This window comes from Lontra canadensis, unplaced genomic scaffold (assembly GCF_010015895.1).
Source record: "Lontra canadensis isolate GAN:19392208 unplaced genomic scaffold, GSC_riverotter_1.0 scaffold18, whole genome shotgun sequence".
NCBI classification, from domain to species: domain Eukaryota; kingdom Metazoa; phylum Chordata; class Mammalia; order Carnivora; family Mustelidae; genus Lontra; species Lontra canadensis.
This window is the reverse complement of record NW_022631012.1, coordinates 16,797,724-16,823,493: the sequence shown is the minus strand read 5'-3', so window position 1 is coordinate 16,823,493 and position 25,770 is coordinate 16,797,724. Positions and strand designations below refer to the sequence as shown.

The 25,770-nt window shown below is 41.6% G+C and overlaps 1 protein-coding gene across 12 annotated transcripts in view; it reads right to left on the bottom strand.

The window, feature by feature from the left end:
• The window catches only part of ANKRD44 (ankyrin repeat domain 44), a 311,506-nt gene that overhangs the window by 109,659 nt on the left and 176,077 nt on the right, over window positions 1–25,770 (bottom strand). For all 12 annotated transcript variants that reach the window (XR_004382975.1, XM_032860168.1, XM_032860169.1 and 9 more), the window contains exons 5-9: window positions 19,470–19,670; window positions 19,061–19,148; window positions 16,839–16,981; window positions 15,811–16,023; window positions 7,137–7,215 (exon numbers count right to left, since the gene is read on the bottom strand). Coding sequence is in view for 11 of the 12 variants with exons in the window: in XM_032860168.1 (XP_032716059.1) it covers window positions 7,137–7,215; window positions 15,811–16,023; window positions 16,839–16,981; window positions 19,061–19,148; window positions 19,470–19,670 (724 nt within the window). In the remaining variant the exon portion in view is untranslated. The remainder of the gene's footprint in view (window positions 1–7,136; window positions 7,216–15,810; window positions 16,024–16,838; window positions 16,982–19,060; window positions 19,149–19,469; window positions 19,671–25,770) is intronic.

The window sequence follows — 25,770 nt, the reverse complement described above, 5'->3', positions numbered from 1 at the left end:
CAGTTGGTCTTTAAAAAAGATTTTACTTATTTGTCAGAGAGAGGGGGAGACAGAGAGAGAGCGAGCGAGAGAGCACAAGCAGGGGGAGCAGCAGGCAGAGGTAAGAGCAAGCTCCCTGGGACCATGACCTAGGCTGAAGGCAAACGCTTAACCAAATGAGCCACCCAGGAGCCCTGGTCTATTTAACCATTTAAAAGTTAGATATCATGACATTTCACCCCTAAGAACAAAGAGATTCTTCCACATAACTATAATTCTATTAGTATACGCAAGAAATTTAATGTTGATACCATAATTTTATGTAATATATAATATATTCCAATTTCTCTGATTATCCCCCAAATGTGCACTATAGCTATTAGTTTTTTAAATCCAAGATCAAAAAGATTCTGCTACCATTTGGTTGTCATGTGCCTTTAGTTTCCTTTAATCTAAAACAATCAATCAATCTATCTATCATCTCTCTCTTATGTCATTGATATCTTTGGAGGTCAAGCCAGGAATTGTGTGGCATGTTCTGCATTCTAGAGTTGTCTGATTATTTCCTCTATTCGACTCAGAACATTTTGGCACGACCACCCCAGAGCTGAAGTGCCCTTCCCACGGAATCTCCACGGCATGCACTAAGGTCGGGTGAGTCCACCGGGTGATGCCTATTTTGAAAATTGTAGTGCCTACGGTTTCAGTTGGGGAAGATGAAAAAGGTTCTAGAAAGGAACAATGGTGTTGGTTACACAAAATGAGAATGTACTTAGTGTCAATGAACTGCACACTTAAAAACAGTTAAAATGGTAACTTTTTACGTTATATATATTTTACCACAATAAGAAAAGGGGCTTGGTTATTTGGTTAAGGTGAGGCCTGCCAGCACTGGCCAGTGTAAAATGTCTTTTCCCGTTTGTAATTAACAACCAGTTTGTGAGTGGTACTTTGAGAATGTGCAAATATCCTATTTCCCAACAAAATTCCCAGCAAGGATTTTAGCATTAACAGGTAGTACTTTGTTCAAAAGTTACCGGAATTCTTTATTCTGTATGCTTATATTATTAACTAGATATATAGTTTACACTCATTTGATTGTTTTCAAAATTTTTACCAGCTTTTAATTTTATTAGTATGTAAAAAATTCACATGTTTCAGAAGTCAAAATGATATTTTTAATGTTTATTCATTTTTTTACTCTCTTATGTTAGTCACCATACAGTATACCATTAGGTTCTGATGTAGCATTCCATGATTCATTGTTTGTGTATAACACCCAGTGCTCCCTGCAATCCGTGCGCTCCTTAATACCCATCATCAGGCTCACCCATCCCCCACCCCCTCCCTTCTAAAGCCCTCAGTTTGTTGCCTGGAGTCCATAGTCCCTCATGGTTTGTCTCCCCTCTGATTTCCCGCCCCCCCTTCATTTTTCCCTTCCTTCTCCTAATGTCTTCCATGTTATTCCTTATGTTCCACAAATAAATGAAACCATATGATAATTGACTTTCTCTGCTTGACTTATTTCACTCAGCATAATCTCTTGCATCAACATGGATGAGACTGGAGGAGATTATGCTAAAATTATATTTTTTTAAAGACTCATTCTCATTCCCATCCCTTCCACTTCATTCTCAACCACATCCTACAGTAATCATTTTCATTAGTTTTGGTTTATGCTTTCTGTGTTTCTCTTTGTAAAAATAAACACACAGTGGACAAATAAAAAATAAATGCCTGGGTGGTTCAGTCAGTTAAGAGGCTCCCTTCAACTCAGGTCATGATCCCAGGGTCCTGGGATTGAGTCCTGCATCGGGCTCCTTGCTCAACGGGAAGCCTGCTTCTTTCTCTACCTCTGCCTCTCACTCTCCCTGCTGTGCATGCTCTCTCTCGCTCTCTCTCTCTCTGACAAATAAATATATAATCTTTAAAAAATAAATAAACACACGGACTCTTTATACCTTGCTTTCTTTTTCCTTTTCCGTTTCTTTTTTACTTAACAATATATCCTGCAATTCACTCCTAAAAATCACTTCTTGGAGGTCTTCCTTGTTTTTGTACAACTTTATTGTTTTCTATTGCATGGAGATACTCGTTATGTCACAGGTCTGGTATGGATAAGCCTTTGGGTAGTAAGTACCATTTTGCTATCATCGGGAGTCCTGCAGTGAACAACCTCACGCATATATTGTTTCCTGTCTGTTGGGGGGGTCTCTTCAGGGTAAATTCCTAGAAAGGGGATTTCTAGGTCAAAGAAATGAATATGTGGTTTTGTTCGATGTTGCCACATTTCCTCCTATAGGTCCTGTGCCATTTTGCTACTCACATAAGCAATGTATGAGTGCGTTTTCCCCACAGCCTAGTCAAGCCTTTGGACACCTGCCATGTGACAGGCGAGAAGTAATATTTCAGGACAGTGTTCATTTGCACTCCTCATATTAAGGAATTTGAGCATCTTTTCATGTACTGAAGGACTATTTGTTTATCTTTTTCCATGAACTATTTGTTCATGACTTTTGATCATTTTTCTGTGTGTGTTGGGGGGGGGAGGTCTTTCATTCCTTGATTTTCAAGAGCTTTTAAAATATTTAGGAGAGGGGCGCCTGGGTGGCTCAGTGGGTTAAGCCGCTGCCTTCGGCTCAGGTCATGATCTCAGAGTCCTGGGATCGAGCCCCGCATCGGGCTCTCTGCTCAGCAGGGAGACTGCTTCCTCCTCTCTCTCTGCCTGCCTCTCTGCCTGCTTGTGATCTCTCTCTGTCAAATAAATAAATAAAATCTTTAAAAAAAAAATTTAGGAGATTCACCATTGATCAGTAATACATATTACCAATATTTCCGCCCTTTGATTTTCATTTTTCTTTGTTATTTTATTCTGAAAAAGAACCCCTATTTTTGGAATTCATCTCTTTTCTATTATTAGATTTAGAGTTTTGCATTGAGGTTAGAAAGGCTTCCCCCGCATCCTGACAATAAAGAAACTGACACATGTGACGATATTTGCAATATCTGTCTCCATGGATACTGCACAACAGTCCAGGGTCCGGGTACCTATCTATGAACTGGCCGCCGTGGTCGGCTTGAATGGTCCACGCCCAGAACTGATCCTGGGAGAGAGGGGAGGCAGGTTCCAGACTCCAGAGGAACCTCTGTCCTGGACAAACACTGAAGCGCTCCGCGTCCTTCCCAGCTAAGAGGCACCAAACCATCTTAAGACGTGTTAGAGCGCCCATGTTGATCAGCCCCAAATATGACTCTTTCATGAGTCAGTTCAACATTTTACTTATTTGTTATTTATTTATTGATGTATTTACTTGTTCACTTATTTTTAGAGAGAGAGAGAGAAAGAAGGAGAGCATGCAAACGGAGAGAGGGACAGAGAGTGAGGGAGAGAGAGAATCATAAGCAGGCTCAGTGCCCAGTGCAGAGTCTAATGTAGGGCTTCCCCGCAACAGGGGCTTGAACCCGTGACCCTGAGATCACGACCTGAGCTGAAATTAACAGTCAGACGCTGACTGACTGAGCCACTCAGGTGCCCCTCATAAGTCCATTTAAAACTGTAAAAATATATTTAATTATCTCGCACATACGCTTTTGTCATTTAAAATGTTTCAGAGAAACATCATACAAGTGGACAAATAAGAGAGAGACAGTATTTGTTATTCAGAAATATGTTTTATATTAGAGTAGGACCTCCAGATGAATGAATTTCTATTTTACAGTCATTCCCTAAACCTTTCCATTTTCACTTGAAAATCTTTAAGATTTGCCTGACATGCAAATTAAGTATCTTTACTGCTCATTTGAAGCTTGCAAGTTAAACTTCGGTACTTGATTATTGACAACTAGTGAGGAAGATCAACATTTATGAGTTTAAAAGTATGCAAAGCATGTCGGAAGGTGTAATTTATGCAGCATTATCTAAGCATTCATCTGAAGTTAGTTTTTCCTGCTCAGACAAAAATGGTCATCTTATTAAACTGCTTTGGAAACTCTCTGAGCCAAAACGTCGAAAATCTCGCAATGAATCATCCTAGCCCATCACTGGACTCTTCCTTTACAAACTCTATTTTTAAAGCTTCTGTGAAGAAAACATCATTTTTGAACTCCGCTAACCTGCTGGACAGCATCGGAGGCAGCGGCCGAGGGGGAAGGGGGGGATCAAAGGCCTTAAGCCATCACATTTTCAGCTCTTTCCCACTCTGGCTGCCACAAGCCAGCTTCAGACAACAAACAAGGTGAATGAACACAGAGGTAGTCTTTGCTCACTATCTTCAAAAATAAAAGAGGTGTGTGTGTGTGTCTGGGTTTTTTTGTTGTTGTTTATTTGTTTGTTGGTTTGTCTGTTTCTTTTCTTGTTCTTTTTTGGCAATTGTCTTACCCACACTAAATGATTCTGGAAAAAGTTATTATGAAGACCTAGTAACCAAGGATAGAGAACAGTCAGGGAAGCAGAGAAATGTCATACAAAGTCCAAACACCAGGGTGATTTCACAAAACAAATAAACACAAAGCATGTTCCTCAGTAGCGTGCTCTGTCGGTTCAGGGAGCCAACCGATGTCCCCACGTGGGACCGGCTTTCACAGTCCTGTTGTGCACTGACCCACTCTGGAGGACAGACACCAGGCCCGGGGGTGTGAGCCTCTGGGTTTTTCCCAGAAGGAAGCTAACAAATAGGAGGAAAGAAAAGAGCTGCCCACTCTTCTCCCGAAGGGCGTTTTTTAAAATGTCAAATGGAAGAACTCACAGTTCTCACATGTAATGAATGCAAAGAACTGTCAGCTGAGAGAAGAGAATGGCAGGTCATCCTTCTACAGGGATGACCCTAGTCTGCATATAAATGACTCGTAAAGTAAATAAAACCCAGGTTAAAAAACACTTTTTTATTAGCGCCTGCGTGGCTAAGTCAGTTAAGCATTTGCCTTCAGCTCAGATCATGATGCCAGGGTCCTGGGATGGAGCCCCGCACCCCGCTTCTCCCTCTCCCTCTGCCTGACACTTCCCCTGCTTGTGTGTGCACACTCTCTCTCTCTCTGACCAATACATAAATAAAATCTTTTGAAAACAAATTGGTCTAAACATGCCGTTGTTCACTCAGAGAACGCATTTGTAAGTGTGGTGGTTGCAAGTTCAGTTTCTGAGGTTAGACTGTTTCAATTCCTGTTCCTCCACATACCTGCCATGTATCCTGATGGAAGCAACCACCTCCCTGACTCAGTTTCCCTCCCTTTTAAATGGAGATGACAACGGCACCTCTTCCTCATGGATTTACGGGGAGTGCTTACCCAAATGCCTGGCACAGGGTGGACTAGCTTCATCATTATATATAAGGGGCTGCACAGTAGGGCACTGTGTCTCATCAGTTTGGGCCCCTGGACTCCACCCGACCCCCAGGGAAGGTGCCAGGGCATCTAAGAATGAGGCTCTGAAATAAGCCGCTTGATCACCAAGGACAAAAGGTGGTTCTCTTTCAGATCTCATCCCAACTCAAAAGCCTATAACGGCGTCCAGAGAGGGCCAGGGAGTCTTTCAGGTCCACAGGAATGGCTTTTGGAGAGGTCAAAGCAGCCAGCAGCATCCCCAGACCGTTATCAGCACACTAGCTTTACACGGGGAGATGGGTCATGGCCTTGATTCAGAGGAGATGGCCAGGGTGGTCTGGCCAGAGGGAGGCACTGTTTACAAGCAGAAACTTGCTCTTTCTCTGATCTGACTGACTGCTCGTGCTCGAATATGCTTTAGGAGGGGGCAGAGCTTTTATACCACAGAGGTAAGCCCACTGACTACATTCACACTAAATTTTTAAAAAATAGATATCAACTATCTCCCTAGTTTTATTTATTTTTTTAGCTAGTGAACACTGTTTCTGAAAACAAAACAGTTGAGAACTATATGGGATGAGGAAAATGTGAGGAGGGGAGCCTCTAAGGTCGCTCGCCATCTCCCTTTGTTTACCTCAAGCAAAACAAAACAATTAGAGGGGCCCCTTCAATAAAGTGAATGTCAAAGACTTTCCATGTATTTCAAATTAGAATTAATGGGTGTTGTGCAGTTAATTTTCATTTTACCTTCCTTTGCTCATTGGAAACTGGTCAGGATTGATTGTCCCCTACAGTTGCACTGAAATGCCTATAAATTTCCTTTGCTTTGCTGCAGATGTTCTGCTTCCTAAGCATAATTTCCCTTGCGGATCTTCCATCAAATGTCAAGTAACTTTTTGGTTTTATGACTTGAGTGCCGAGGACGTAACACAGTATCACTAACAATTTGTCCAAAATTCTTATAAATGAGAAAAAGGCAGGTCCAAGAAATTGACTAACGCCAGAATTTTGAGAAGTACAAATGAGGGTCAACTAAAGATAGTTCAGAAATTGCTGAACTTGGAATGTCAGCATAAAATCTGGATTAACCCTGCGTGTTTTTCTATTTTGTTTTGTTCTTGCTTTTAATTGTCTCTAAGATTTGCTAAGAAAGCAGTAGCTGTGTGGTCAAGGTCAATCCACTCACAGATGCTGGCAATGACCCATAACAGCCTTAGGAAGCATCATGTGAAGTGACACTCCCTAGTTCTGTAGCTATAGAGACAACCCAGTGGTTGAAGCATACCCTTGTCATCAGCCTGGAAAATTACTAGATTCGTGGCTTTCCAAGGTCTCTATCAAGCCCATGACTTTATCATCTTTTATATCATGCACTTAACTCCTTTTCCTCTGACTCACCTCGTTTTCTCTACCTTTGCCCAAGTAGCTTAAAGAGTTTTAACTTAGAAAACAATGGTGAATTGTAGAACTTAGAAATAATTCAGATTTGCTGCTAGCAAATGTATGATAGTTATTTGTATTAGTTTCAGAGTGAAAAGTGCAGGACCTTGAGCCCATAGAAGTACATCATTTCCAGTTTCAAAATCATATGTTCTTTGACTGACTAGGAATTAACCGAGAAACAGTGGCTTTATGTTCTCACTTCTAAGCTGGATGGGGATGATGTCTGATAAAGAACTTTTAGCAAAGTGCATCAAAGGATGGTGTAAGTCTCAGCTTAATAAATCCAACCATCATCTAATATAGAGCACCATCTTCGATGTTCAGATAACTGACAGCCCCACTCAGATCAGGATACTGTCCAACAAAGAACAATGCTGCGGAAGGGTCTCTCTTACCATTCTGAATGAGGGTTTGCGACCGTGTGAACCTTCCATGGACAGCTGTCATGTGCAGTGGACTTTTGCCATCTTTACTCTAAAAAATGAGGGGGAGAAAAACAATGGATCAGTGACGTCAGTCTGAAATGTCCCTATGGATACTACTGCCGATGCTCTGGGGAAAAAAAAAAAAAGTCAATTCAGATTTTTTAAAAAAGTCTAATAGAAACTGACAAAAGCCAAAAAGATAATTTCGAAAGCAAAACAAAAAGCATATATATTATCTCAAGTTACTGCATAACATCCCATTGTAAAGAAGCTTAGAGAAGTGAAAATTACTTTAGAGAAGTGAAATTTCTCGTTACACCGACAATTTTTAAAAACTATCCTGTTTCAAATGGAAGCAATCATCCAAAACGCTTTTTTCTCTCTTGCGATCTACCCATGAAGATGGTTTCAAGGCATTTTTGTTTTCAAATTTTGTCTAAAGTACATGAAAGAAGACAAATGATGTGCTACCTGACTTGGCCCTGTCTGACCTACAGTTGACTGAGCTGCTGTGAATGACGGCAGCCCTCAGAACTGACCTGGAATATTCCACTCCCTATGTTCTGATTCCACAGAAAACGACACTTCTGGTTATTCCAAAACAGAAATGTTTGCTTCAATTAAGTCATTAGAAATCACAAGATTAAGACATACAATGGTTTAGCAAGTGGCCATTTCAATGATCACCTGGGAATGTGCTGAATTTATATATCTCTTTATTATTTTAGACATAAATGATAGAACTCCCTGCTATAGATTAAGCCAAAACATGAAAAATGAATGGAATCTATAGACCGATCATCATTATACCAAATACTAAAGTCTTACACATTTGTTAAGAAAGTTATTTACAGAATTGCATCTAAAAATAGTAATACCCAAAAGAAAGTATTAAGTATCCCCCATAGACAGAATGTATCCTTTCATTCAGATACTGTTAATGGAAGGGGAAAAAAAAGAAATAGATGTAGCTATTCTTTTTATAACTCGCAGGAGAAACATTTTCCAAAGTCTAAGATTAGACATGAGATTTCAAAAAGGCAAGTTTATTTTTGTAATGAAACCCATATACCTGTGCTTTAAAATGCACTGTTGGTGGGGATGTAAACTGTTACAGCCGCTGTGGAAAAGAGTGTGGAAGTTCCTCAAAAATTCAAAAATAGAAATACCATATGATGTAGTAATTCCACTACTGGGTACCTACCCAAAGAAAATGAAAACACAAATTCGAAAACATACATGCAACCCTATGTTTAGTGTAGTGTTGTTCATAATAGCCGAGACATGGGAGCAAACTGCGTGTCCACCGACAGATGAATGGATAAGGAAGATGTAGTGTGCAGACACACACACACACACACACACACACACACACACACAGAGGAATATTATGCAGCCATACAAAGGATGAGATCTTGCCATTTGTGACAACATGGATGGACCTGGAGGGTGAAATAAGTCAGACAAAGAAAGACAAATACCATAGGATTTCACTCATATGCATAATCTAAAAAACAAAACAAATGAATAAACAAATAAAATAAAAAACAGAAACAGACTCATAAATACAGAGAACAAACTGACAGTTGCCAGAGGAAAGAGGGTACGGAGTTGGGCAACATGGGTGAAGGGGAGTGGGAGACACAAGCTTCCACTTAGGGAATAAGTCATGGGCATAAAAGGCACAGCACAGGGAATAGAGGCAACAACATTGCAACAGCGTTGTGTGGTGACGGGTGGGAGCTACACTTGTGGCGAGCTGAGCGCAACATCTAGAGAAAGTGAACCACTATGTTATACACCTGAAACTGACGTACTGTACACCAAAAACACTGTATGTCAACTAGACTCAAATAAGACAATACTTTAATTTAAAAAAGGAAAACATAGGAACCTGAAAATACATTTTAAAAATGACTCTTTCTTTTAAAAACTTCACAATGGGAACAAAGAATCATTTGAATCGGTATTTCTCAGAGTGAACCAAAGACTGACTGTGTCTAAACCACCTGGGGTTCTTGCTAGAGATGTGAGTTCTGTGTCCTGACCCAGACCACTGAGTCCGAGCGGGGACAAAGGGATACCCATTTCTAACCTGTACAGTATGTTACAGTTTAGGAGCTACTGCTAGACGGAGGGGTTCTGAATAGCTTATAAAACCACAAGGGTGTAGCAGAAGAATTTTTATTACAGCCTGTAAGTCTGTTCCTTAGAAAGGAAGAAAGGAAACATGCACAATCTTTGCCAAGGAAAGAATTCATCAGAACGGTAAGTGCATCGATTGAAAAATAATCTTTACAATGAAAAGGCACCAGGTAGATGGGGAGAAAACAAGATCTTTTCTCATCTACTATGATTATAACCAGAGTCAGAAAAGATTGAAAAAGGAAGATGGAAGTAAGCTTGAAGCTTTACCGAAAGGGTATTTTTAGAGAGAAAGGAGCAGCAACCAAGAGGACAGGGACACAATTACAGAAATCGCCGAGTTGACGTTAATCTGTCCCTAGGTGGTGCTATTTCTTTAAAATTTTCTCCAATATTTTCCCTTAAATTTAATCGAAAAACACAACTAATTAGCTCTTAGTTAAATATATATAAAGCCATAAATATTTCAGTGCTTAGGTAATATCTTTATAAATATTTAGCTAAGAAGTTTTCCATGACTGGAAAATGGCTTAAAGGCTTTACCAGGGAATAACTACCAGCTTGGTGGTAACTCCCTAAATTGCAGCCCGAAAGCCACAGAAGCAACCAGATTCCGTGGTGTGCAGTTGACAAAGCTGGTTCCATCCCGGGGGTAGCAACACCGTGCCCCTGTCTCCCGTGGAATGCCTGTGCCTTTGGTAAAGGGACAAATAAACAGACGACCAAATTTTGGTAAAATACAAAGAACAGCTATATCAGATGTACCTTTTCCTGGGTTCATCTACTGCGGAGTCCAGCCCTGAGCTGACTTTTTTCCCCTGAGGGATATGGTGGCAGAAGGTGGGGGAAGTGGGGACAGGAAGAGTTGACAATATCACGGAGCCATTTTGGAACAATTGTGCTTACATGGTTTGAATGTAAAAAGTCACTGGAAACTAATGAAGGTCAAAGGATAATACTTTTCATTTAGTCTTTACAAGTTAGAACTCAGGATATTCAGGGTGAGACTAGGGATACTACAGAGTTTCATTATCTGCCTGAGAAATTTGTCACATGGGGGGGACTTGCTGTTAGTGCTATTTTAAGAACTTCAGACAAGAATAAGATATCCCTTGCATTGTCAAAGGAAAGGATATGCTCAGTTCTTCCACTCATTCAAAGCTTTGCTGTTATAAGATTCTTTTCTTAATTTCTAGTCTCTTTCCTATTTTTGGACTCATTTTCCCATCAGAGTTAGGGTTCGGAAAATTTTGGTTTTTTGAGATTTTTTTTAATTATGCAAGAAGCCCTGCTATTGATTTAGGCACAGCTCAGCCATGGTCATGAAAGAAAACTAAAAAAGACTGAGAATATTTTATGAATGTCAGTAGTCTTTCAGGGCAAATTTCAGCAGGAAGATTAATCCTTGAACTAAATGGAGTGTTTCAATTTCCTTGACCACCATTCTCCTCAGAAATCCATCACATCTTCCACACCAAATATCTTCTTTCCCCATCCTCCAACATCCCCCAAACCTTCCCTAAACTCATACACATTGCTACCACCCAGGAACTTGAAGGCATTGTGTTGTCTGTGGCATGTGTCTCTGGGAGTCACACAGCTCAATGGCCCGACTAGAAGGCAACAGAGACTCTACAAGACAACATCAAGGCCAGCTGGCAGGCTAAGTTAGGGGGAATGTGCCAGAAACCCAAAAGGGCTTCCTAATTCAAGGGAAGAGCAATCTAAAACCCTAATTTTCAAAAAGCCATACACAGTTCAATTTTTTAAATGGCTCTAAAGGCCATAGACGGTACTGGTTGGTTCTCATTCATTCCTCTCCCATTCCCTCACAAGCTCTCCAAAATTCCAATCATATTGTCCTTATCACTGCTTTCTTCTCTTGCCTGTTCTAGTTCTCACCTTTGAGCTCTGCAGTGCAAGTCATTCTATAGTTTGGACCTGGTACATATAAATAAGGGAGCTGGTTCACTCCAGGAGATGTGCGATAGACTTCAGCCCCAGTGTCTGAGGGCTACACAGCCTACGGGCCCAGGGGCAGGAAAGAATTCAGACCATGGGCGGTCTGAATGTTGGAGGTAGGCAACCAGGTAAGGGTAATTCTGAATCCATCTAAGTAGTATTTGGAATAGCTATGTATGTAGTGCCTTCTTTAACATTTTGAATGCTTCTAAAAAGAGCTTTGGGATGTTACCGGAATTACAACGTAGTCTGTAATGGAGGAGAAAAATTATTTTGTATCTTCTCATGCTCTTTCTATTTGTGAAATACAAGTGAACCTTCAATGGATTATTGTCTGAAGTATTGTGTCTTTATTATTGATCACAATTAAACCACCATTACTACAAAGACAGACAGGGCCATGGCCAGTCTAAGGAAAATGGAGGATTGTAAAATGTGCTCAGGACATAGTATCCTTCCTTTTCTCTCCATCATCTTGTACTTGTCCATGAAGACATCGCTTTTAGTATTTTGTGAGAATGGAGGAAAACAAAGCGAATATGTGGGTGGCTACTGGCTACGTTTCAAAATGTTATTTCCGCCAAACTTCAGAAAATCTAAACAAATACAAATCGTCTTGCGATCTACAAACACTTTCAAAATCCAAGGAGCAATGTGGCCCAGAGAGATAACAACTTCAATTAGAAAACTACCTCCAGAGTCAGACAAAATGGCTCTACGGAAATGTTAGACGATCCATGCCTCCTGAGTGAATCGTGAAGGAGGATTCGAGAGAAGGAAGCCAGAGGATGTAAACAGAGGAGATGAAAGGAGACCGAGGGAGAGGGCTTAATTTTAACCAAAGCCCCATTCATTCAGATCAGATAATACATAAACCTAAGTCTCAGATTTTTAAAAAGTTATTTCTCATATTCTATTGATGATTAGCAGTCTATGGGGGGAATTAATTACTAAAATTAAGGAGTCATGCTTTCCAGGTCCATTTTATGGAGGACAAGGCTGCCATAAACTGCCATAAACTCCATATAGTGTTGGAGTCCCTGAACTACTCTGAACTGAGCACCAGTCAGTTAACTGGGGAACATGGGCAGGTGCTCCAGAAGTGGCCTTCTAGCCTTGCTGGCAGGCATACTGAGCACATCAGTTGGCATGCTTTAAAAGGGGAATGGAGAGCATCGGACAACCCCCTGAATTAATTTAGTGAAGTTTGGTGACGAGAGCTACTTTATTTAACTTCAGTAATAATTTTCCTTTCTTTGGAGAATTGAAGGATGTCATTCAGATACCAGAACAGCAGTACAAGTGTCACAAGTTTTGGGAACACTGCCAGTTCAGCCACCTGTCAACCTCCTGCCTCCTCACCACCGTCCTCCATGACTTCAATACCATATGATGACTCTTCCCACCTTGGGTTACAGTTCCTGGTCTCTTTCATGTCCTCTTAGGCCTTCCCTTACCCCCATTTAGGACTTGGATGGGCTCCACTTACAAGATATGGAACTCAAATTCTTTTTAAATATTCTATTTCTTCATTTCTGCCTATTCTCTACCTCCATGAAGACATCATGCTCCCCTCCAACTCCTTTCTATTTTCTCTAACTCTTCTTTTTTCATCCGTTTCTGGCTCTGCCTCCTCCTCCCGATCCTAAGACTAAAGGGATCCTGGCATCCTCCATCCCTTTCTCTACTCATGCTATGACATACTATCTCCTTGGGTGACCTCACCCTTTTCCAGCCTCCAAGATCCATCACCTCTATGTGAACAAGGGAGCCTAAGTTTTTTCTTCTATTGTCTTCTGCTGTCCCAATGCGGGAGGATCGCATACTCCATCACTGGTTTTCTCAGACTGGTGGCACCAAAGGCTCAAAATCACCTTCTCAACAACTTAACTGTTTAACCTAATAAGCCGAGTCCTTCTCCTGATGTCCCTCGTAACAACGATAATCATTTCCTGAGTGCTTGCCACATGGCAGGAACCATTCTAAGTAATTTATATGAGATAACTGGTTTAATCCTCACAGAGGTTCCATGAAGAAGATGCTACTGTTTCCCAAATTTTACAGATAAACAGGCACCCAGAGAGGTTGCTTCTGATCATACAATTCCTGAAAGTCAAGGCTAGGATTGCCATCCAGGCACCCTAGCCTCAGAACTGAATCCTTAGGGATCCTCTGTCACCTCTGAACCAGGTTTCAGTTCTTACCCTTGTCTTCAACTCTTCCAACTCCCCACCCAAACAAATTTCATTGATTTTCTTTCTACAATGCCTGTCTCTTCTGTTGGCTGTCCCCCTCCCCTGTCCTCAGTACCTCTTATCTAGACGAGTTTTACTAACTTCCCAGTTATTCTCTAATTGTCCTCTGTCTAGGTCCACTCTACCTGAATTTTCTTTTTATAAAAATAAAATGTTTTTTCTTCATCTGGATATAAAAATAACACATCTTATGTATCACTATCAGAAGATTAAAACAAATACATAAAAATGAAACAAAAAATTCAAATCATAATTTTGCCTCCCCATAATGATCATATATTGGTATATATTCCAAGTACTTTTCTCTTTCTATGTGTATAACCCAGACACATAACTTTTTTTATTCTTTTTTTTTTAATTTTTTTTAATTTTATTTTTTATAAACATATAATATATTTTTCCCCAGGGGGACACATAACTTTTTTAAAATTAAAAAATTAGATATTTACTTGTTGCATATGAATTTTTTTCAATGATAACAGTAGGTATTACTAGTCTTTTTCATATTTACAAATCTTAAAAGTAAATGTACTTGTGCATTAGTTTGCATTTTTCTAATTACTAATGATACAGAATATTTTTCATAGGTTTAATGGATATTGTTTTCTCTTTCACAACCTGCCTTTACACACATTTTCTAGTATGTTATCAGATTTTATCTTACTGGCTTTTATGAGCTCTTTATATATTAAATACATGAACTCTTTGCTCATCATGTATAATGTAGAAAAATTTCTCTGAATTGTTTCTCTTTCAATTTTGTATATGTTAGAGTTTGTTATTTTTAGTTTGTTATGTTTTGTTTTGCCACATAAACATTTAAAATGTTTTTGTCATCATATATATAATTTTTTTCCTTCCTGTTTTCCGTCTCTGGTGTTCTGTGACCGGATTACTATTTCTAATGCTCAGTTTGGATCACATGACCACTACAGTGACTAGTGGTCCCTGCAGCTTCTAGAAGCCCAAACTCCTCAGCCAGCTGGCAAGCCTTCTTCCTTGGTCCAGTCACATTTCAGCTTGTTCCTGGCTCCTTTCTTTCATACAATTTCTGCTCCCTTCCAGCTCAATAAATCAACATTCTGAATATTTGCCTCCTATTTCCCCACTATTAGAAATTATAAGAAAAAATGTAAAAAGATTTTAGTAGTGAATAGGGAAGGTCCTTAAAATGGATTGATCCAATATTCTTAAAATTAAATCTCAGGAAGAATCATTTTTCAAAAACAGAGGCAGAATACACGGGGACCTGGATTCCTGTGTGCAGGGGAGAAGGGAAGCTAAGGATGAGTACGAAGTCCTTTGAGCACATGCGGAGATCCCGTTACAATCTAAATGCACTCAAAGTGATGGAACCTGGATGGTGAGGGCCGTGCGTAAGTTCCTCTCGGCTATCCGTTACACGGAGCTAACTACTAGCCTAGAGTCGACCCAGAGTGTTTCCTATCTGGAACTCCCAAACCCTTTGTTCATGTGGTTCTCTCTATCTGGGATGCCCTCTCTCAGATTCTCTCTCTCTCTCCTCATCTCAACTGGTCTCAATCTCCTGACTCTTACCTCAAAAGCAATCTTCGTTTTTGATCCCCAAGCAGGAAGCACTTGCAATATTCTGTTACTCTCTCGTGCCACTCATCACGTTCTCTCTCATTGCATGAGAATCTGAGTTCACTATTTCCTTACCATACGGTAAACTCCTTGAGAGCAGAGCTCATACCTCATCTTGGAGTTCTCCCTCAGAACCAAACAGAGGGTGCTAGATAGTCCTCGGTCAGTTTGCTGCATAAAGACTATCAGGACCGGTTGACCACTATTAGGTTAGTGTTAATGTTACACTACTACAGTCACTACCTATGGTTTACTATTGCAAAGTATCTGAGAAACTCCTTGGTGGGCCATGCCACAGCTGGAACAGCCCTGACATGATCGGATTAGGCTTTTCTTTGTATTCTCAGCAGCTCTGCCCTACCAGCTCAACATCCACCTCAGTGTTAGAAACTAGATCACATCAACATCCCCGGGAACCTGTATTTGCTCCAGAACATTCACTAAGCTACCAAAGCATGTGGCTAGAACCTCCCAGGGCCTTCCAGCAGGTCCTCCTACTTCTGCAGTAACAACACAGCTCCGTCTCCGTAGCATGCCAACATAGGACAAGGCTGTGGAGGTCAAGGTACTAAGAGTTCCAATTCTAAAATAGGACCCCATTTATAAGAGTTGATTTTGCTCAAACGGAGGCTCAATGCAGAGGTATCTAGCAGAAAGAGAGCTGAAGAGTGTCGTACCTGGATGTTAACATCTGCCCCGTTGTTTACTAATAGTTCAAGACACAAAGCACCGTGTGTGGAGGCAGCAGCAAAATGCAAAGGGGTGAACCCGCTGTGGTTGGGCTGGTTCACGTTAGCACCGTAGTCCGTCAGCTCGTTCACCACTGCATCCTGCCCATTGTAGCAGGCCAGGTGGAGGGCCGTGTTCCCGTAGACGTTGATTTCATCGATCTGCAAATGAGTCCGACACAGGGCAGGTAAAAGCACTGGAGTTTCCTTATTGCATTTGTGGTTGGGGCTGGAAGGGCAGAGGGAGAGGGAGAAAGAGAATCTTAAGCAGACTCCCTGCTCAGCACCGAGCCTGATGCAGGGCTCCATCTTGATTTTGGCTCATCCACCTGAGCCAAAATCAAGAGCCAGATGCTTAACTGACTAAGTCACCCAGGCACCTCATACACCACAATTTAGAGGCCTAAATGCTGAAGGTAGGATGAAGAACCCTAGCTTGTCTAAAAAATGATAACTATGTATTACATGCAATATATACGTTTAAATATTTCTCTGTGTTGATACAGAAACTTAAAAAAAAAAACCTTAAAAAATGATAATGCTTGCAAAATCTTAAGATTCTGGTTCTTTAAGCCCAAGTTTCTGATTTTTCGTTACTTGCTGTATGCCCCCATTGCCCTCCATCAGTTACCCCTGGAAACTCAAAAAGACAGGATGCTAGAAAACAAGGTGGTTTTTAACCCTCTTGAATTAAAATGCAACTGGGATTTAATCTCAGAACAACAGAAAACCCATAGGGGCACCTGGGTGGCTCAGTCGGTTAAGCATCTGCCTTCAGCTCAAGTCATGATCCCAGGGTCCTGGGATCGAGCCCCGCATTGGGCTCCCTGCTCAGCGGAGAGTCTGCCAGTGGCCCTGCTTGTGCGCTTTCTCTCTTGTACTCTCTTTCAAATTAATAAATAAAATCTTTAAAAATCCAACCCAACATTATAAAAGCCACAAATACACCATGAGTTGATGCACTCATCACAGCTCACCTCCACCCCCAGATTCAGGAGATGTTTGACCACATTGATCTGTCCATTGGAGGCTGCAGCGTGCAGGGGGGTGTAACCCTTCTTATCCTTACACGTCACTTCCGCTCCATGGCTGACGAGCAGGGCCACGACATCCAGGTGGCCTTCACAGACAAAGCAGCAGAAAACACCGGTAACCTTGTTAGGATAATTTGATGATCTAGTCCACCTACATCACAACCATTAACGTTTACTACCACCGATATTTTAAATAACAAGGTCCTGCCAATATGTTAGTACCATAGCCTAAAAAAGAATTATGTTAAAATGAAAGCAATGTTTTTAAAAGCAGCTCCCATTCCTTACTATAAAGTCCAATAGGGACAATTTGGTTTGGAAAAATTCATGAAAAAAAGTCAAGTAATCAGAATAACATCATATTATTATTAAATCATAAGAAATTGCTGCTGCTTGACTTTTTTTTTCTTTTTGGACCACAAAAATGACAATTTCATATGGTTCAACTTAAAAGTGTTCTTGTGAATTACTGGCTAAACAGAAACCCTTCCGGTTTCAACTGCTGTTGGCATATTTTCTAGAACACTTTCCTTTGTACCCCATCTTACTATATATAGAACGATAAATATATATGACCTCTATATTGTGACTGAAGGTTGCTTGATGCTTTGGTTCATTGCTGTGAATGTGGTTGATAACTGAGGCATAGAAGATAAGTACTGACTCTAAGGGTCTAAGATGTGCACAGGGGTGGGTATGAGTGTGTGTGTGAGAGAGAGAAAGAAAGACATGGAGACAGAGCTGTGCTTGGTTGGGGAGGGGGGAGTTGGGTGTGTCTGTGTGAGATAGAGACAGACAGAAAGAGGGAGAGAGAACATGCTTGGTCATGGCTCATTTTATTAAAATTTGACATTCTTCCCCCTAAGACTTGTACATAGAAAAATTATTTTCAATGACTGGTGGTGCTATCTTAGCTTAACCAGTGCTATCTTTTGTCTTTTGTCCTGGTATTGTCCTTTATTCCTTAAAGATAGTCACCTACGTATTTTTTTTCTATTTGTATCCTGATGACACGCAAAATAAGGACTTGACTTCTTTAAAGCAATTCTACGTAAATGTTTTAAATGTCCATCAGCAAAGAACAAACTTGAACCCCAGGTTCTTTGAGTCCCATCACACACGAGTCTAGTGTGTGCTCTGCCTAAACAGCAGTTTGGCCAATGTCCCCTGGCTCCAGTCCCGAAGGTACCATGCAAACATCCAATGTGCTTCCATTAGCTGAAAAGCCCACGTTGTCTTTTAAAAAAAAATGATAATGTTTGCAAAATCTTAAGATTCTGGTTTTTTAAGCCCAAATACCCATTCAGACTCAACCACCACACATAATTTATTTCATCCCTACCCAACCCGTTCTCTTTCTTCTCTCCATCATTAACGTTATTGCTGTTTATGATAACAAAAGGCCCGCAGGTTTGTTAGAAAGGATTAGGAAAAGGCAAAAGGTGTTAAAAGGAAACCAAAACCATCCATAATTGCCAATCCCTTGAGATACTCAGCTAACATTTCAGCATATGATATATTCCAGATTGTTGATATTGCAGATTTTTTTTTACAAAAATGAGGCTCATATTATCCACACTGTGCTACGATCTGTTCTTACTTAACACAGAATCATTCAATGTTAATAAATACTAATGACATCATCACTGTAGTCACTGCACAGTGTCCCACTGGGCAGCTCGTTATCATCCACCGACACAGTCGCCGGTGGATGGGCACCCAGGTGGTTTAGAACTTGGGGCTGACACAATCCCACCTGCTTTTCCAATTGCCGGACATTCTCCAGTTAGAAATACAAAGGAAGGACCTCAGTTCTTCATTTCTCACAAGTCTACGCTGAGAATAAACTCAATGAGGCCTATCATTTGTCTGGCATCTGCGCCGACAGAAGTGAAAAAGAAAAACCACAGACACGGTACTCCTTCCTTCATCTCTCCCAGCCGGCTGGCAGAAGCGAGGCCCGCAAGGCCAGGTTCATGGGCAGGAGGGCAGCGGTAGAGGGGGCTCTACGCACGCCGGGAAAGTGGACCAAATCTTAACTCAGCGGGATTGCGAGCTGGGAAAGACGTGAGGCTGGCCCACGAGAAAACCGACGTGCTTAGGGCCAGCCCAGCTTCTGCAGTTACCGCCGTCCGCGCTCCCCTGCCCGCTCGGGGACCACTCACCCATGTAGGCCGCCCAGTGCAGAGCACGCCGGTCCTTCTTGTCAAACGCGTTGATGTTCGCTCCTTTGGCCAAGAGTAAGTTGACCATCTGAAAGAAAACCAACGTGCAGATAATCTGAGTCAGGGCCACTCCAGTCGAAAGGCGGGGCCACGACCTGCAGCTCAAACACGGGAGGAGGCTGGCGTCCCCGACAACCCCGTGGCTCGTGTGGCAGAGGACAGGACCGAGCTGGCGGCTACTCTTTCAACCCCCGGGCCATACACTGAGCACCAGCTGTCGCTGCCCAAGGTCTGGCGTGCAGCCAGGAGCATCACATCCTCTAAGAGCCTCAGCAGCATGGTTGGGTTCCACGTGGGGCCGAGAGGGCCTCTGGGGAGATTTCTTGGGCCCAGTGGGGAGGGCGCTCACCTCCACGTGGCCGTTCAGAGCGGCGTGGTGCAAGGCTGTGCGGCCCCCTCGGTCGGAGACGTTGACGCTGCTCAGCAGGGGAATGATCACTTCCGCACACTTCACAGCCTTGTTGGCCGCCGCCACGTGGAGCGGGGTCTGCCAGTTCTTGTCCCTCGCGTTGACATCGGCCGAGTGCTTGATCAGTACTTGCACGGCTTCCTGCAACATAGGCGGAGTTTGCTGGCATCACCGACAAACGTTCAGGCGTTACTTACTGGAGAGAAGATACTTTGCCAGACTCCGGAATTACAGGGAGGGAAGACTCCATGGCCTCACGGGCTGGCTCAAGCTGTATGTCCTTCTGAGAAAAGCAAGGCGATATGGGATAAAAACCAAAAGAGTGGCACAGAGGAGAACAGATTTGCTTTATCTTTCTTTTTTTAGGCCAAGAGCCCTGGCACATCTTCAAAACCAGATAAACCTTCTAAGTGTAAGTTTCTTAACACAGTGTAGAGTAGCCCTAGGCCAAAGGAGAGTGCTCGTGTGCAGGTGCACACACCAGGGCAAAATATTAACAGATCAAAAGACGTCCAAGGAATTTCTAAACTTGGAATGTTTGTCAATAAACCTCTACCCTCCAAAGCCAAAGGCCTCAAAGCCCTTCAGACATTCTTGGATCAGATTATAAATTGTTGGTTCTCACAGCCAACACCTTAACCCTCCCTGTGTGATCAACGGCAGTCAGGGAAGGTCTATTCCTACCTCAGCTGGAAGCTACGAGACTGTTTCATCTTTTCCAACCGTGTATCGTGGGGTAACTTCTTTTCTACTGTTGAGTCCCTTTACCTCTACTGAGACCTACATCTTTTGTTTTCCTTCTATTGACCTAATCAGCTTATTTGCCCCTTGAACTATTACTCTCAACCTTGGCCAAGCAATGGAATCACCTGGGGGGCTCTCAAAATTACAGATGGCTGGGGCTCCTGGGTGGCTCAGTTGGTTAAGTGTCTGAGTCTTGATCACAGCTCAGGTCTTGATCTCGGGGTCACAAGTTCAAATCCTCAATTGGGCTCCACATTGGGCGTGGAGCCTACTTAAAAAAAATACAGGTGGCTGGTGCCACGCAAGAGATTCTAACTGTCCTCAGGATTTCTGTAAAGGGGACTTTGTTGTATAGCTAGGACGGAGGACACTCTTCTGTTCCACCAAGAAAATGGCAGAGCTTCTCTCAAGACGGGAATGACTGTTGGTTATTTCTCTTTATTTCTGGAGACATCCCTAGAACCAGTTAGAGGGACTCCTGTATGAACATCTCAGTGCGGCATCAATAAACCAATGAAAGGCAGTGAAAGGGGCCACACTCCTGCATCCTTCATGGACTGAGAGCTCACCCCTGTCCACCTTATTCCTCACAGCCCGGAACTATCCAACCCACTTTATCATGCAGGTACATAAAAGTGCTCAGTGAGTAGACTGTTTGGACTCTTAAAATTGAAGTTTTTATCAGGGACATACATAATGAAGGAAAAAGAATATTCTATGGGATCTGTCACAGGAAGATATTGAGATAAACAGCTAATGTGGACAGTAGAATGAGAGTGCAAAAAATTCTGCTCTTCAAATTAGAGAATACAGTTTAAATGCACAGTATGACTCCATTTAGATGCTATAAACAAGAAACCCATCGGGCCCAGGCAAACAAGCAATTTGTTCAAATTACCAAAAAGGAAAAAAAAAAAAAAAAGGATATATGCCCCCCATCCTCAGCAAGACAATAAAGTAATGATACTAAACATTCCTGGGGCTCCCTTTAGAGTGAAATGGGTGTTTGTATGTTAATGGTCACCTACTACACGCAAAACACTGTGGAAGACTGAAAGAAACACAAGCCAGACTCCATTCTAAAAGCCAGCTGGGTGAACAAAAAACAAACAAGAGAAAAGCAAAGCCACAATATAAAATTCAGATTTAAATAAGAAAAAAATGATACTTTTGTCAACTTTGGTCTCAAAAATTGTGAGGTTTATGCAGATACGTACATACAATCTATTTTGACATGGGACGAAATGACTGGAACCTCCGTTTATGTTTATTTTCTTTACAAAGGAAAGCACTGTAGCTGGTATTTAACTCTGGGTTGGCCCTGTGCCCTCAGTCAGCTCCACAGAGGATCTTGCCTTGCAGGATCCGAGATGCCCTCCATGAAGAGGGGGATCCACATGCGGAAAGGGTAATGCTTGTCCTCCCCATTCCTTCACTCTGAGTGCACTGAAATGTGCAGTGACGGGCCTGACAGATCTGTCTACAGATTGCGACGCTGATCAGAAGGCAACAAAAAGATGTGGACAGGATCTCTAATACATCTCTCTTCGTGGGACCGTGAAGCAAATGCCATTGCCAGGGCCAGCTTTACCACCTTTGTCTCTCCTGCCCGCACTCACTGTCATAGCTCAAAGAGGCCGAGAATAACCACTATTTCTACCTGCCTACTTTTATAAAATGTTTTAACTGTGGCATTCCTCATTTTCATTTCCATATCTGCTTAGGAAATGAATTGCGCCGTTTTCATCTTACTTGACAAGAAAGGGCTATATCAAGAAATACTTATACAAAGGAGGGTATCTTACTTAGTTTCCAAAAATTAACGTGTTTTGTTTTGTTTTTTAATGAAAATACAAGCAGTCTAAAATGATCATGGAATCAATTCACAGACATAAGGGATATTAGAAGTAACAGGGGTCATCTGCTCTGACCCCTTGATTTGATGGGCAGTGTCATGTTATAGGCAAAACAGTGATCTGTCAGCCACACTGGTTAAGAGCCTGGCTCCTGTGTTTTCTGCTAGGCCACAGCTCACTCAATGGATAGTACTAGCCAAGCTTGCTGACATATTTTTAAATGCTAACTCTCCTTATTTAAATTTTTTAATTCTGAAGTTTCACCCTGCCAAATCTGCTTAACACACTAATAGAGATTTAATATATTACTTCGGGAAAAACAAAGCTTTGCTTTAAAAAGATCATTTCCTCTTCTAAAATTGCCTCTTTCACAAATTTTAATCTTGGAAACACTTTAACTTGGTTTCAAGAGAGTGTGATTTTATGGCTGTTTAGGAAATTCATGATTTTTGTAATCAAAAGAAGTCTCTCTTTTCCAGGAGCAAACACTGGCTAAAAATTTAATGTCTAGGGGCTACTCTGACAGAAATTTGCAGGATAAAAAGAAAACAAGTATGAGGGAAAGGAAGCCGAACGCTTTCTGAATCAAGAAAAGATACTTAAATAGTGCTTCTCAAACTATCTGCAGTGAAAGACCAGTTTTTAAAAAATTATTTCAAACCCATCATGAGTCAATACTTTTGTAAAATACAATAAAAAGTGGGGCACCTGGGTGGTGCAGTCAGTAAAGCGGCCGCCTCTTGGTTTTGGCTCAGGTCGTGATCTTAGGGTCTTGAGATCAAGCCCCGCTTTGGGCTCTGAGCTCCACGCAGAATCTGCTTGAGATTTTCTCTCCATCTCCCTCTGACCCTCCCGCTCATGCTCGCTCTCTCTCAGATAAATAAGTAAATCTTTTTAAAATTACAATAAAATGTAATTAGTAGAAGAGACAAAGGGAAATTATGAACTCAATTTTTTATTATTAATTAAATTTGGCAGGCATGAAACAACTCTGTCCAAGTGCTCTAAAAGTTTCTGAATGCTTGCTCTTTTCATTACAGTCTTAAGACAAAAGCTCACAGGCTGAGAAGGATACACACATCGCACTGTGACACTGTGAGTAATGCCCCTTCAAAGCCTTTGTTTCTCTTTTAGTGAATAAACACATGTGGGAGTCCAGCATTTCTCCCGAATGGAGGCATCAGCCCAGTCAGCATTCAGCGTTCGCACTGCCCACCTTCTTGGATTACACTCCATAGAAGGCTGCGCTGTATCAGTCAAGGGAATAATAGGGAGAGAAACTGTAATGGGATGTCACATGGAAGGGAACTGGGGATGGCATTTACAGTCAGCTTATTTCTACTTTTTATGACCTTCTATTTTCACAAAAGGCCACTCCAACCCTGTAATAAGAAGTAGAAACAGACCCTATGGCACATGGAAAAGACGAGAAGAAACAGGATGCATGTGTCTTAAAAACCGTTGCCCTTAATATTTGTTTTTTCCCTCTCGAATGTACATCGTATTTAAGTGGTCACAAATTACTCATGGAAAAGTAACTGTTTATGACTATCCAGAGTCCTTGCAGGCATAGACAATGTCAAAATCTATAAACTGTAAGTGGCTTTAGACTGGGGTCTGAGCCAAATAATTTTCTGTACTCTCCCCAAAGCCTGGCAGGTGCCTTACACATACCATATACTCAATAATTTGGATAGAATAAATATATTGGTATAATCATTAGCAAACTCTCTTATTAATAATATGCAAGTATTAACAAGACATTTACCATGGGCTGATGTCCCGGAGGCTACACTCACGTCCTGAAGGCATTTACTCTATTACTGAGATCATCTGGGGCTTTTATCCTCTATTGATTAGAGCAATTTCATATTCTGTAGGAACTGCATGAATTGGTACCCAATTAATTCATTCAATTAATTGAAAATTCCTCCAAAAGTACTCATTATTAAATTAAACTCACCCTTTATTATTAGAATTATTATTAGAGTACAATTACTCTAACGACTAACAGTACAAAGGGGACTCACTTTGGGATATGAAAGAACTCAGAGGGAACTATTCAAGAAGTGCTGGCTTTCAGAGGAAAAAAATGAAACACGGTGAAACCAGAGAGAGAGAGACAATCCCTAAGAGACTCTTAATCTCAGGAAACAAACTGAGGGTTGCTAAAGGTGGGGGGGGTTCTGAGGGATGGGGTGGCTGGGTGATGGATATTGGGGAGGGTATGTGCTATGGTGAGTGCTGTGAATTGTGTATGACTGATGATTCACAGGCCTGTACCCCTGAAACAAATAATACATTATATGTTAACTAGTTGGATTCAAGTAAATAAATACATAAATAAATCTCAAAAAAAAAAAAAAAAGGGAAGAAGAAGAAGAAGTACTTGTTTTCAACACTGGGAAGGCCAGACACTGAAGTATTCCCAGTCTTCAATCTCAGCTCTCAGAGTGTGGTATATAGACCACCTGTGTCAGAATCTTTTTTTTTAAAAATGCAGATTTCTGGGCACAACCCTAAGCTTCATCAAAATCTCCGGAGATGAGGTTCTAGAACAGGTACTTGTGACAAGCACCTCAGATGACTCGACTCCACAGTAAATCTGAGTATCACTCATCTACAGTCCAACTAATAGGTCCTAAAATGCTTACTTTCTTCCCATTCCAGGTACTATGTTCTCCATGTGATCACCTTTTTATAACCCTAAAGATAATTTAGGGAAAGCAGTAACATTCTAGTCTCCCATATAATTTTCCTAATCCTCCTGTCTACTGGCATTTAGCTCACAGTAATGACAATGTTTTTTTAGAGAAGGGGGGAAACATGAGTTTTAAAATTTAAACTGTAAGATAAAATGCTTATCCCGCTCGGCTCTGGGAACTGTTTCTATGCTTGTCAGGACTTCTGTCTGCACAGACAAAAAGTAGACCCATTTTAGTGGTTGGCACAGTTTCCGTCAGGGCGCTCATGGGATCTGAGGGAAGTCGCTGAGCATGGGGGTTAAGGGAGCGGTGTCTCAAGTTACATTCTCCTCCGCTTACTGCCTGCACGAGCCAGGCTCGTTCCCGGACTCCTCTGAGGTTACGATTCCTAAATTAGGATGAAGAGCGCTATCAGTCTCTCAAAGAGTGGCTGAGAGGTTAAAACAGAAGCGTGCGCAGAAAGAGCACACACTAAGTGCTCCATAAATGCTCACTGTGACAATATATATTTGGACACAACATCCCCAATTCTATAGCCTAAAGATAGGATACAATCATTTTTAACTCCGCTAGCCAAAAGGCAGCCTCCAGAACAGGAAAGTGAAAAGTTCACCAAAGGAGCTGCTCCCCGGTCACTCTAGAAGAAAATGCATGTGTGAAAGGCCGGCTGCATTTGGACGTAGGCCACAGCAGGCTGTGTGCCTGGTTGTCTGCCCTAAATACCGTGTCCTAGAAGACACACTTTGCACACTTTCCGGCCCGTGTAGCACATGTAACTGTGCCTTGCATCGAGCGGCCTTCAACAAACATGTATTACACTGGCCGGGTTCGCATGGATTTAATTCCTGTCCCCAGGGCTGCTCTTTTCCAAGAAAGAAAACCAAAAAGCAGCAAGAATAAGCTAAACAGGAGAAATGATATGAAATAACTCACAAT